Below are 14,270 nucleotides of genomic sequence, written 5' to 3' on the forward strand. Positions count from 1 at the left end.
AGTTCTTAAGAATACAAAGACTAGGGAACCTTAAATTAAGCCGTCAGATGGTTTAAAGTATTCTGAAATAAGCTTTTAAACTTACTTCATTTGTCTCGTATTTGTGCCAAGTAAGAGAGTTTGCTTGGTAGCACAGATTGGGGATTTAGTAATTAAAAATAGCACTTTTTCAAGAGTTAAACGTGTACTATGGATATTATACTGTTGATGATGGCCATGTTTTTCTGACAGCAAATATCCAAGTTTTGCTATTACCTGAAAATGTAGTGCTTTGAGTCAATTTTTCAGAAACTCTCTGATTTCCTACTGGGTGGATAGTCCTATTGAGTTTTGACTGTACAGAGTAGGTGCGTTGTTTGAATCTTTGCAGATTTGTAGGCTAGTGAAATAGTAGATGCTGAGAAACTCTAATTGCAGTGCTCTTTCATGTTGTTAAAGGTGTGAGAGTCCTCGTTGATGCCAGAGAGAAACTTCATATCCCTTGGGGAGATCCTGCTAACCAGAGTAATGGAGATACGATGATGGCTTTTGATACTCGGTCAGTCACGGTGGTGCAAGGCATGGTGGAGACGGCAGTTTTTTTACAGTACCTTCCAGCCATAAGAGCTCTATGGGCGGATAGTGGTATCCAGCACGCGTACGACAGGCGCAGAGAATTCCAGCTGGTAAGATTTGTGTTTCAGTGTTTTTAATTGAGCGCGTATGATTCTTGTTCCTGTGTTGCTTTTCCATAAAACGCTGATCAAGCAGCCTCCTCATGGATCTTAAGCATTTTTGAATGGTAGACTGTTACACTGTGGTATTGCAAACAGATGCATTTAGCTTCTTCCCTTCCCTTTTTTTAAAAACAAGACTAATAAAGAGCTTCTGACATAATTGTCCTCATTTCATATGTGAGAAAGCTGAGGTATAGAGGGCTTTTATGTTTTGTAACAAAGCTGGTAGCTGTGTAGTGTTTTTACCATATGATTATTTCCACCCTTTGTTAACTAGTGCATCGACTTAAAAAAACAAACAAAAAAATGGTTTGCAATAAAGGAAGACTTAATAGTAATGTGATTTTAAAGAAAAGATATGCATGGGTTAATGAGAAGAATTTAAAAACCACTCCCTTCTCTATTCCAATTTGAGCAATCCAGCAAACATTCCCTCTGTATACTTCCTGTTTAATTTTGAATGTCTGTGTTAATACTCATGTAATGAGATTTTTGTTATATTGAAGTTCTCAGCTGAAGATGGAGTATACAATTTAATAGTGGGCTTGGGATGGAGTATACAATTCAATAGTGGGGTTGGAAGGGAAAAAGAAACATGTCTTGATTCTTGAGCTGGAGCTTTAACTGTCTGTGACAGCTGAAGTCCCTTCATTATGTTTCCACACAAATGTCGCAAAAGGAAACCAAGAATTTAAATTAAATGTGCTGTTCATTGGTTCATAGACTTTTGTAGTAAATGCCAGTGGCATAGGGTTTTGTGGGGGTGGGGGCTGAGAACCTTAAAATAGATTAAATCTGTTCTTGTAGGTCTCTTAAACCTAAGTGGCTTTGTGTTTTTATGTCTTAAAAATAACCTTTGTGTTAGTGTGAATCTGAACAATAGCTGATGGTGTCTCCTGTTGAGTATGATTACACAACCATTCATAATACTCTGACTTAAATAGGTTGTGTAAATACTCTATAAATATGTATTGCCCTGATCACTGAATGTCTTCTAGAGATTGCAGAATGGGCAGGTGCTTGAGTAGCCTGTCACCTGCCCAGCCTAGTTCTGAGCTATGTAACTAAGTTTCTAATGAGACTGTTGCTCCTTGCGTTTTGCCTTCAAAGTGATCGTAAAAGGGTAATTGCTCCGCTATAGTCAAGATCCTCTTATGGTGCAGATGTGACTTCTAGTAACGTAATTGCTGTGCTGGAGTGATCTGTTTTAAAATCCGTTAAAAAAAATTGTTTTGTCTCTGATTAAGCGTGTTTAGTGACTTCAGGCTAAGTGGCAAAGGAAAAGGGAGCTATTACTATCCTGTCATCTTGAGTCTCTGAGAAGTAGGTTCTTTCCATAACTGAAGCATGTGCAGAGTTTCGCTTTGAGTAGGATTTGAAGAATGTGTTCTTCTGAATCCAACAGAAAAAAAACTATTGCTTTCTTTTGGGAATTCCTTAGTCTGTGTAATGTTCTCTGCAAAAATACATATGGATCATGTTTGTGTTTTAGGCAGAACTCGAGAATATTTTTTTAAGTGCTCTTAATAGTTGAGTACTGTCCTCATGCTAATTTTTAAAAGTAAGGTAACTGCTTTATTTATACTTACATTGCTTTATTTCCTAAATCCTTTCAAAATCTCAGCCTGAGATATTTATGCCAAGTTATAAACATGAAAAAAATAAAAGCTGAGTGATGTCGTCGTATTGAGTACAGGCGATGTGATCAGTGCTGGCCAAGCGTGAAGTCTCGGTTTTACCCCAGTAGGCTTCCAGCGAAATCATGACAGAGCTCCATGTGAGTGGCAGAATGGCGGAAAACTCCTGAAAGCAGTATGTATTTTTGCTGTACCTGCTGACAGGCTTTGTGGAAGAGGGGTCAGAGAGTTTAGGTATGTGCCGTAAAATGGAAGGAAGGCATAAATGGTTAAAGAGGGAGTGACAGGCATACCCGAGTCAGGAGATAGAGCAGGGGGAAGTTGGAAGAGACGCAGACAGTTCAGTTCTGTCAAGTACTGACTCTTGAAGTAAGGATTCAAGACCGAAAATTGTTAGCATTGTAGAATGGGGAATAAGAAAAAAATACTGTTCTACTTCCAGTTCAGCTGCTTGTGGCAAAAAACGTAATGAAAGGAGAGATACCAGCAATCATTAGATGAGTAGGAGAGAGGGAAAAGCGGCATAAAAAAAAAAAGTGTAAAATGCTGGGACTGAGCATGGTAGAAGAGTATTATTTGACTGTATATACTCCTTTTCAGACTGTTGAGTGAGTTTAACTTTTTTCACGGGACCGAGTTTGACACCGCACTGAAAAACATGGTTCATATTAAGAAAGCACAGGCAGGAATGCTGGGAAAGTATTGTTTGTCATGGGAATAGGACACTTTGGGGCAGAGGTAGAAGTGAGCAAATGAAGAACAGAGCAGTGATGGATAAGGAGTGAAAGCTGTCAAAATTAAGATAGAAATTCTGGAGGAAAGGAAGCAAGAGTGTGTAGTTTAGAAGCCATTTGTAGCTTGGACAGATAGGAAGTACAGAGAAAGGGGGTTGAAGATGAAAGTTTCTGCATGTATATGGTTAAAACTTGAAGATATATGTATATTTGTGAGAGATCATTGAGCTGTTCTTGCTTTTTTTTTTCTCCATCATCTTTCACTTACAATGCCAGAGGTGATGCTAGGAGCCTAAAGAAACAAGGTGGTCTTTCTATAGCGGTGTGAGAAGGGAAAAACGAGAACTTGGTTGTATTTTAATGGAATTAGAAATCAGCATTTCCATGCCTAGTTCACTGGAGTGTTCTTCCTCATTTTAAGTCGTCATGGGGGTAGTAAATATGATTTATTTTCCTTGGTATAAAAATAGGGGCCTTCTGGCCACTAACAACAGTATTTATGAAAATTCATTAGTTCATGCTTGTGTAGTGCTTTAAAACTGGAAAGAGCTAATTACAGCTTAGTACAATATATGCCACTTCAATACTTCACAGGTGGTTAATATTATAATCCCTCAAATTTTATTACAAACTGAAGTAATTCAGGTGATAGTTCCACAAACATGGTTAACTAAAGACTGTTTTGGCTCTAGCTTAGTCAGTTCCTGTAACTTAAGATTCTGGTCATCCTGAAGCTTTCTCTCCTTCATCTACCATTTCTCCTACGGCCTCTAGTGAGATGGTTAACATGGATTAGTTACAGAGTTAGTCTGAATCAGCCTAATGCTTTCTGACATCTAATTAACATTTCAGATTTCTCATTGCAAGTTGATTTCCAGTAAAAATCTTCTGAAATGACTTGGATAAACATATCCATTATCTTAATTCTACAACATGCAAACCAATTTAACTAGACATTTCCTAGCCTTTATATTTATACTCATGAGCTATTCAATTATGTGGTTGTAAAGGTTTGCTGTTCTCTTTGAGATTTGCTTTGAGGCACTGGCAGCTGAGGAGTGTCTAGTGCTGGTGCTGTGTATCTAGTAACACCAAGGAAAGTACTTCTGAGTAAGAGTACCATTGTATACTGCCTCTCACTTCAGTGCGTTTGCTGTGAACTTGCATTTCTTGCACTTGCTGTGAGACTCATTAACAGAGAAGCGTTTTGAAGTAGTCTCCAGGAGTCTTCTAGTTCTCTGAGAATGGAAAAGTGGGATGAGAGCTGAGTGCTCAGATGCATGACAAGCTTTGAATGTGTTAAAGGTTTGTTCGTGTTAAAGATAACTTTTGGGTGGGTTTGGATGTTTGCTGCCAGCAATTGTTGAACTTGCAAGTAGGGCGAAAAGTATCTATCTGAAATTACACTGACTGTTGGGGTTTTTTTTATGCCACGAACCTGCAATGTGCAGGGGCAGTGATGACGCTTCAGTCTGTCTGCATCTGCGTAGAACTGCAGACATAGATGATACAGTAAGGATGATAGGATATGCATTTACCTCTGGATCCTGTTTACTTCTGTGACATGTCTGCAAGTGCTAGATCAGATTATAGAAGACAGGAAAAGGCGTGTTCAGCTTGAAGTTCTAGTGCTAGTTTTGCTGTAGCTTCTCTGCAGCATTTTTCTGTTGCAGAGTAGTATTTTGGAGAGTGTTGTTTAGTTTACTGGAAGATTGTGTTTTATTCTGGTTGGGCTTTTCTGGGTTCTGTCTATGAATGTTGGTGGGGCTCTTGTACGCATGAGAACGTTAAATTAGCTCTACTGGAAATAATGAGTCCTCAAATGGCCACTGCAAAGTATTAGCAAAATTTACCACTCTTTCAGGTGCATAGGCAACATGTCCTTGAAATGTGTTTGATTATAGTGATAGATCCTGTGGAGGTTGGTTGTGTTTGAAGCCAGACTAGGTTGCCAGATGTTGAGGTCTTCCTCTTTCTCAAGTGTGGATGCCCATCTTATGTGTGGCAGTTGTGAAGTCAGTACTTCAACATCTCTGAAATACAAGTGTAGAACCTGGAAAAAGAATATCTTACCTGTCCTTCATTAAAAGCATCTACACCATATTTGTGACACTGAACTTCAGAAGCCTTTCAACAACTTGTGCTCTTTGTAATGTGTTAATATTCCTCCCAGTATTCATCCTCTGCAAACTCCCCACACCCTTAAGTTGGGGGGCAGAGATGTCTTTCTCCCCTCCCTTTCCCGGATCTCCTCTTGGTTCTGGGATTGGATGTTTGGTTGTCCTGCTCTGTTTCTGCTTGAAGTGTGTAGGTGGTGCTTCTACTAGGACATGCTTGAGTGCATAAATTGTCAGTAGAAAGTTTCTCAGACTGATAGAAGAATCTTCTTCATTACAGATATGAGACCCAATCACCTGGTGTTTCTGTAAACATGTTCACTGACTATTTGAGCACTGAATCATATAATTCAGAGTTACTTTATTTAAATACGGCATTGTAATTACACTGAATGTTGCTTAAGTTTTTTGGGGGAAAAACAAAAAGCTGCTGCTTTGTATGCATTGAAATATAAACTATTTTCTCCTCTCTCCCCAAGCAATAAGTCTGCCAAACATCAAATCACAGGATGGCATGTGTACAGTGAGCATGACTCCTTAAAGCCCTTGGAAAAGTCAGAGCTACTTGCCATCTTTTGGTCTTTATGTGAAAAGGATTTATCAAAGGTTGTTGCTATAACTATGGAAAGAAAAGTGCTCTACAGATTTATACTTAACAATGAGTCATTCAAATCCTCAGAAAAGACTCAGAGTTCTTGAAGATTTGCTGTTTTTCCTGCCCCAATGACAAGATAATGCTGGCTTTGAGTTTGTATTGATAAGGCTCCGTATAGGGATTAACACTAGAGTCAAACAATTAAGAGGCTTGAGTTTCCTTATTCTTGGTTTGTGGCCAGAAACCCTTCAATGTGTATACTAGTGCTTTGGTAATGGGGGTTGACTGTAATATTTTAATTGAGCTGAATGATCATCAAGTGAACCTTTATCCTAATTTAACACAAAGTGCCATTTTTTATCATTTTCTAAATTGGGATTAGGATTTCTGTTTCAGCCTCTCTGAGTTACTGTGTCTTGAAAGGCTGTTCGTGGGACTGGCTTCTTCACTTTCCACCATTCTTCCCTTCCCTGCCTGCTGACTTTTCTTGTTAGCAGTAAAATATTGAAGTGTTTGGGGAGGAGTGGTCTTGTACTGCCAATTGGTGTTGTAGTGCAAGCTGGTCTGGTTTTACTGAAGAACATCTTTGCTGTACTTTTTTCTGAATGTTACTGGGTTTCTTTTTTATATTTTTTTGTTACTATTATTTTTAAGCACAGATGTGACTCTGGATTGAGAGGTCTTTCAATGGGAGCTGTCTTGATGTGGATGTGTTATCCCAGCACACACGTGCCGCACAGAAGCATGACGAGTTGTCTTCCAACCAAGAATGCTAGCAACTTTTTGGAGTCTGGTGCACTACACTTAGCTTGTACATGCGTATCTTTTTGGTGTGGTTTCAGAGCAACCTATGAGGATGGAATTCTTAATTCAAACTTGATCCAGATATCTGTTAATGGGGAACCGCTGCTTTTAAAATGTGGACTTTCACAATACAGTGTGGGAGCAGAGCGATGTATTCCTATACATACTCATCCTTGAACAAGCTATGTCGTGTTGATAATTGTGTGCCTTAGTTTCCTAAACGCTTTGTTGCAGAAGACTAAAAGGTGACCTACTTGTTGCAAAAATTTGGATTTCTGTAACTGAGCATCAATTAAAGGTAAAATATAAGTGCTCTTCTGAATATGCTGTGCATGCCAACAACCTCTAAAGACTTCAGAGGAAGAGACTTTCTCAGCCTTTCACACATCTTCAATGTGTGAACCTGTTCTCAGCAGATTCTTTTAAATTGGCGCAAATGTGTTAGATGAGCTTTTGCTGCTTCTGCTGCTTACAGTGTAACATGAGACTTTGGTACAAACATTCATTCAGAGCCCATTTTCTTGCTGGCTACTAACCTGCAAGATACTACATGTTAGTACCTGTAGAACTGTCTCATTACATTACTTCACAGAATTTAAATGTAGCAGTGGCTACACCATTCTCTGTCCATTTAGGAATGCCTTACTAAATATAAGCCCAATCTACACTACAAAGTCCCAGTATTCATAGCTGTCAGCAAATCTCCATGCTGGCAAAACATGTGGTATGAATGCAGCTGTGATCTTCCATCTATATAGGTGAAATTAATTTTGCACCTGAGGCAAAGAATACAAAGTGATCTTTTTCATATGTAAATATGGGATCCTTTAGGATTAAGGTGCGATGCCAGGGGCAGTGTTGATTTGTGCTGCTGTTCCCTAATTTGAGCTTACTGTAGCAAGACGTCAGCCTTACAGCCTAGTTAAGTCTGCTCCCACTGAGCACATACTACACTCAGGTTGTATTTGGATGACTCTCTTGTCTGTCTTTATTGACCTAAGCTTCAGTTAATCATAAATGCTATTTATATGTTCTGAGTTCATGCTGTACCTCTTATGCAGAACTAGCAAAGTGGTAGGAAACTTTAGCTTGTGGTAGCTGAGGAAGTTGCTTAAGAAAATGTAAGAGCAGCTGACCTCACTATGTAAGAAAAGCAAAAGAATAATTGTACTAGTGTTTCACATAGAAAGCAAGATAATTTCCATACCAGCATTGTGTGTACTAGCACTTTTTTTTTTTAAGTATCTAAATTTACCACAAATCAGTTGAGAAATTCAGGAGGTGCGGAGCCTGCCCTTTTGCAGAACAGCAGGCTGTATCACTGACAGTGCTGATGGAGTCTAGCTGATACCAAGTGGTATCTTGTATTGCTCTGGAATATGAAGCCTTTGTTTGTAACTTAAAGGTGAATAAATGGGTCATAGAGCACAATATTAGTTAACTCGGCAGCCTCAAACAATAAATGTATTTATTCTAAACAAAAATCTCTGAATAATCCTGGAGGCTGACCCTTATATTCTACAACACTGATACTTTACAACCAAAGTAGTTTGATGGGTTGAATTTAAATGGTGAGTAAAGAAAATGTTTAAGGCTATTTCAGCAGCTAAAGAAGACCCTAAATTATTTCCAAAATCTTTTCCACTTGCATGTCTGCATTAACAAGAAACATCAGGTAATACAGCTGGAAAAGTTGGGGAATTTTAAATACAGAAAACACCCTGAATTCTTTATCATCACAATAACTGACAACCTCAACTACTTCAGAGAAGAAAATTTTTGGACTATAATAGGCAGTGAGCTGCCTTTTTGCAGCAGTTAATTCACTGTACCATACTTCATCATGGTCATTCGTGCCTTAAGTGTTTTCCCAGTACTTTATAGTCTCCTCAGTTAAAATAAGTGGAATGTCATGCTCCTCTTCAGTGACTTAACCAAGGAACTGAAAAGACCCCAAATTCTTTTTATGGGTGAGAGGTACAGGAATGCATAATCCCACTCTTTTTCTTTTGTTTAATGATGCCAGAGAAATCATTTTAAACAAACTGATGGGAGTCTCGGCAGACTGCCTGGAAGCGCTTGTCACTGGGCACATGATGGTATTTGATCACCTGCTGGTGACCAGATAAAGAGGATGCAGAATTTCCAGGCAAGGAAACACAGTGCGCTGACACCATCTGTAATTCAAAATATCTACACAGAATAGCGTGTAAAAAAAAAAAAAAACTCAGTGCAGGGTGAGCTACTAAAATTTTACATGTGGATGATATTGGGACCTTTAACTGTTTTCACTAGCAAACAGTTATATAGTTGCTCTAGTAATTAATGTCTAGTTTTTCCATTTTTAGTTAATTTCTAGTATGAAATTCTACAAGTGATGTGAAATGTTTGCAGCCTCTTGGATATTGCTGCTGTTTAGGGAGTCTTGTGTACTTTACAGTTTGAGTGCTTTAGACACAGCTTTTACTAATTTTTAAAAACACTAACGTTCATCTAATGATACATGTAAATCTTTCAGAACATCTAGTAAATTACCACTGAATCTTGTCAGATAGGTTGTAACAAGAGCTGATATATTAGTATGTCACTGTTTGCAAACAGCAGCATGAGAACTTAATTGAAGTGGATTCTGCTAGGTGAGGCAGAGGAAGGAACTAAAAAGCATTTGGTCATCTGGATTTCTCATGAGGCTGAAATAGAAACCAAATGTACTTTAAAATTGAATCCTAGGGATATTTCAGTGCATGCATTGGTATGTAGTTTAGGGTTCTGCTTTTGAAATGTTGTGATTTAGTTTACAGTGTATGCAATAACGGGCTTTTCAAGTATCTTAAAAGTTTAATATGACCAGTTTTAGTGCTGATTTGTTTCTACATGCCAAATATTTGTGATGTTTTTGGGAGCCTTTGCTGGTCTTGTACAACTTGGAAGCAAGTAAAGCTCTAAATGATGGATGGCAGATTTGCAGACTCACTACTGCTTCAGTGTTAGATTAAATGCAGTTTGAGTTGCAAACATATGAAGTCATGGAGCCAGTGGGTCAGTGCACTGAAAGAAGAACAAATGTTTACAGTCTGGTTCCAGTCTGTTTTGTGTGCAAAACATCTGAAGTTTATATAGATGCTTCCCAAAGTGTAAATAGTAATTGGGAGGTGGCTGTTTCGTCTTGGTCAGTGCATGTTTTCATATGACTTCTAGGTCTGCGTGTGTTCCGTGACTTGGAAGATTTGTTTCATCAATGAAATTTGAAAATCTTTTGCAAAGTATTGGTGTCTTTCCTAAGTAAACTTTCTGGAAGAGGATTTTGGACTGTAAATACTGAGGGAGAGAGTAAAAAGATCTTTGAAGAAAGAAAGTGCACCTGATCTCGTGGACAGCATATCCTAATTTGCTTTCAAGGATTAATTTCTGTTCAGGTTCTGGCAAACAGAAGCATATTCATTAGATGCTCTGGTTCTGCCCGTGTTGTGTCCCATATGCCATTTATTGCATTTCTTAACCTGGCTCTGATCTTTAGAAGGGGCTGCAGTAGACTTGAGTTTAATTCCTGTTTGGGAGCATTGATGATCCTAAGAAAAATGACACACCAGGATAAATGCTGTGTATTCCTGGGGTTTTTAATTGTGGGGAAGAGTCTCAGCAGACTTTTGGGTTTTGCTCTTGAGTTGTACAAACGGAGTATTACTTCATACTACTCAAAGCTATGCAGTTTCTTAAAATTCTCAGCTGTTCATAGAATATGGCACGTCCTGGTTTCCAAGTGGTCTTTCAGAATTAGTTGGAAATATCATAACAGAGTGCCTTGCGCAGAAGAAATCGTAGTTCTGTAGGCTTTAATGGAATGCTGTTTCACGCCTAAAAGCTGTAGTGAATTTTCATATTTTTAAGCAAGTTTTGTTAAGAATCTGGCTAATGCATCCCTTCATCAGGAGAGGGGAGGGATACCTAGCGAAGAAAAATGAAGTTGAATTTCTTCCCTCTTAGGAAAGTAATTCAAAACTGGAACAGTTTGCTCTGTGGTGTACTAGTATGCAGATTAAGTTCTTATTAGTGCTTAATCATATCTTCATTTAGTTAATTGGGATAGCATGTTATATCTGAACCGGTGGAGATGGTCTACTGATAAGAGAAAATCCGAGTCTGAATTGCATAAGTGAATGAGGCACTTTGAAGGGTAGTGCAAAACTGAATTCAGTGCAAGAAGGAGAAACGGCTGAGGCTGGAGCCTCCTTTGGCGTATTTAGTTCTAGACCAACTTGCGTGTGGCTTGGCTTACCTCCCCTCTTTCCGGCACAACTGTTTGGGTATGGCAGCCGTAGCAGATGCTCCTGGGTACCCAGCAGCTTGCAGATGCTGCCAGGTGTAGTGCGAGAGCTCAAGTTGGCTTGCTCTGTCTTCCTCCACTTGTTATCCACATTTTGAGAATTATGGATTAATTGGATTACGTGGTAAATAGGGGATAATAGATTAAAGGGATATTATTGGGTTAAGACCCTTCTTAAACCTCTTCACCATTCTTTGTTAATGCCATTATGCAAGATAAAAATGTCAGTCATGAAATAAACTTAGTGTGACTCCTCCCTTTCTTGGTGCCTTTGTAGCTTCATGCTATTGAGCACCCTCCACCCAGTGTGATCCAGCTGTTCGGAATACAAATCCTGCTCTGCTACCAAAAGGTTTTACAGAAGATTATTTCTGTGAGTCAGGACTTCAACCTTTCCTTTTTTTAGGACAGATACTCAGTTTGTGTGACAGAATGCAAGACAGGTTTCACTTCTATACCATGTGATGCAGGTTCTGATTGCTTTGAAAAAAGTCAAATACAACTCGAGCTGCATGCAGGAAGTGCTGAAAAGAGGAAATAGGATAGTGCTCTCAGAGGTAGGATGACCTGTGACGCATCTGTGATGCGTACTGGTGAAGAACAGGATTATTTTGTACTTCTGTATAAGCAAATGTAGCCTATGTCTGAAACTCCCCAGTCTTACAAAGAAGTGGCAGTTGATTCCAATGTACTTAAATTTTATCTTTGAAAATGGGCAGGTCAGATTTAAATGACTATTCAAATAGTTGAGCTGGAGAGAAAGAGGCTAGGAGATCCTGAAATGTCTAATCTTGACATACAGTATCTGTGCTTTAGCCCCTTTAAGGTTGGTCCATTAATGCTTCCACTGGCAGCAGTGCCATTTTAAAGCACTTTGCCATTCCTTCTTAGGGAGGGAGGGATCAGTTTAACACAGAACAGTTGGCTGGTCTGCACATGGCTGCAGTAATGCTCATGTGGGCATAAATTGGGACTGCTGTTTTGGTGGGAGTGCCAGTTTATGCTGGTTTTAACATAACTTTGGCCATAATTAACACTTGAGAGAAAGGAAACATACTTCTCTCCAGGAAATGTGTTTTGTGTTAGCACACTCTCAAATATTTTGATCCAGACTTGCAGTGTGGTAAGTAAATATACTGTTGCTTACCTCGACACTTTTCCCTAAATACCTTTAGCACCCTTATTAAAAATTATTTACTGTACATGCTTATTGTAAACTCCCAAAACACTGCTAATAAAATTGCTGCGTAAACAGATTGCACTGTATCAAGCATTAGAGCATAGGAGTGGCAATTGGGAAACAAATTGTTTCCTCTCACCTTAGGAGATACCAAGCAAGTTGCTGAATTGCTGCTATAAAATAGGAAAGGTATCTGTTTTTTTTAAATTTAGTTTTTGAATAAACAAGGTGCAGGTATGAATGTGTAGAAGTTTTGTCCTATTCTGTTGACTGGAGCATGTTTGAAAGAGGAATCCTCATTAGAAAGCACTGGGAGGAGTGACTGGTGAGAGAAGCCAATTTGTAGAAACCTGAAAGCTGTGAAGGAACCAAGATTATTTTATCTACCTCCCAGTCTGAGGCCAGTAAAAGAAACCAAACCAATTCAATCTCTCCATAAAGACTTGGTTCAACTTTTCTGGTCTAATGATCAAGACAGTTGTGGATTTGAGCTCAATAATATAATTAGGGTTAGGTGCATTCACGGCATAAATGTATCACCAGGATCATCTCTTTTGTGTAATGTCACAGACATCCCTCGTTTGGGTGGGAGGAGGAGGAGGTTGTAATACTCTCTAATACCTCTCCCACTAGGAGATCTGCATTGATTTGACTAAAACATTTCTCCATTAATTATCTGTGTGCTTACTACTGAAATTTCAGAAGATGTCTGGTGAAACTTGAGTAGCAGCAGTATTGATTTGCAGTCAGTCTTCTGAATCAGCTTGGGGTGGGGTGTCAATAAAGGTTAGAGATTATTTTCTCTGGATTCTTTGCCAAAATCCTCGGATATGGATTTATCTGGATTAAGGCTCTAACAAAAAAAAACTATACATAATGAAGTGCATGCTATAAGGCTTACTAGGGTGTTGTAAGATGCAGAATTTTAAGGCTCTGGTTATTAAGGCTCCATCATCTTTCTTCCTTCAAGCTGCTTTTCCCATGTTATGGATGGTTTCGTTTGCGTTGTTTAGGCCTGTAGATGCCAGCCCAAGAACATTGTCGTTACCTGTTCTTATTCTAAACTAGGCTTTTAAAAAAAGCTTTTTTGTTGTTTTTGTTTGTTTGTGGTTTTGTAGGTTTTCTATTAAATAAAATAGGAAATCTTTGTTTCTTTTCCCCCTGAAATTCAAGTAAGGTCAGGAAGGGAAAATGTTTGGTGGTTCCTATAATTCTAACCTAGAGTTACTAAGTTATATCTCATATTTTCTTTAAACATCTGATTTATTCTTTCAGATACTTAATAAGTCTTGTCAGTTCAGTATGTTCCACTGAACTTGCAGCCAAATATAGATGGTTTGATGAATTTCTTTCTTTAAACCTTGTGTTGACTAAATCTTTATTTGATGCTTTCTCTCTCTTTTATTTTTTTTAAGTGATTGCTATTGGAAAAAATGTAGTGTCTGTGTTCCCCTGGAACAGCTAAAAAGCCATTTGGCTATGCTAAGGTTTCAACAAATCATATTTAGATTGCTGACATTGTTTTCATGGAAACCAAATAAATTGATGCCACTTCCTGGGTTTAAAAGATGTGTTCATCTGTTGTGTATTTCATGTAGTCTTTTTTTTTTTTTTTCCCTTTCCTCCCCAAAAATATTTTTGTGGTTACTTTGCTTTAGGCACTAACTAGCAACATTTTAGACAGTAATCTTTCTCTGTGCCATGTTTTGTTTATAAAAGATAACTGATCTGGTTTACTTCAGAAGGGCACATGAGCAGCTACAATACACTATTGTCTTACAGGTAAATGACCAATATGTGCTGTAATCCTGTCTTTGCAGAAAGAGTGCATTACATAAAACTTGAGGTATTTCATTGTCCAGGCATGAGCAAGACTAGTTAAAATAAATGCAGTGTTGTAAGGGAAGCTGTTGTTGTAACATCAAGTACCTTGATAAGAATATGATTTAATTGTGTTTTCTTGTAAATCACTCGTATGTTCATGATGAAGTGACTTGGTTTGGCTTTTTTCAGTAAGGATCACAAGACTCCAGGAGGCACACAAGCTGTTTTGAATCAAACCTTTCTGAAAATGGAGTACTTGACAGTTATGAATAAAGTTATTTAACAGTCAACTTCCTGTGGTTTACATGCATTTCTGAATCAGGAGGAGGCTGAAGGGCT

The 14,270-nt window shown here is 38.5% G+C and overlaps 1 protein-coding gene across 1 annotated transcript in view; it reads left to right on the forward strand.

Annotated features, from left to right (window-relative positions):
- The window catches only part of GNA13 (G protein subunit alpha 13), a 29,908-nt gene that overhangs the window by 1,822 nt on the left and 13,816 nt on the right, over positions 1–14,270 (forward strand). Inside the window, exon 2 of the mRNA XM_069799352.1 lies at positions 439–665. Within this exon, the coding sequence (XP_069655453.1) occupies positions 439–665 (227 nt within the window). The remainder of the gene's footprint in view (positions 1–438; positions 666–14,270) is intronic.

Source organism: Haliaeetus albicilla, chromosome 12 (assembly GCF_947461875.1).
Source record: "Haliaeetus albicilla chromosome 12, bHalAlb1.1, whole genome shotgun sequence".
Classification (NCBI taxonomy): Eukaryota; Metazoa; Chordata; class Aves; order Accipitriformes; family Accipitridae; genus Haliaeetus; species Haliaeetus albicilla.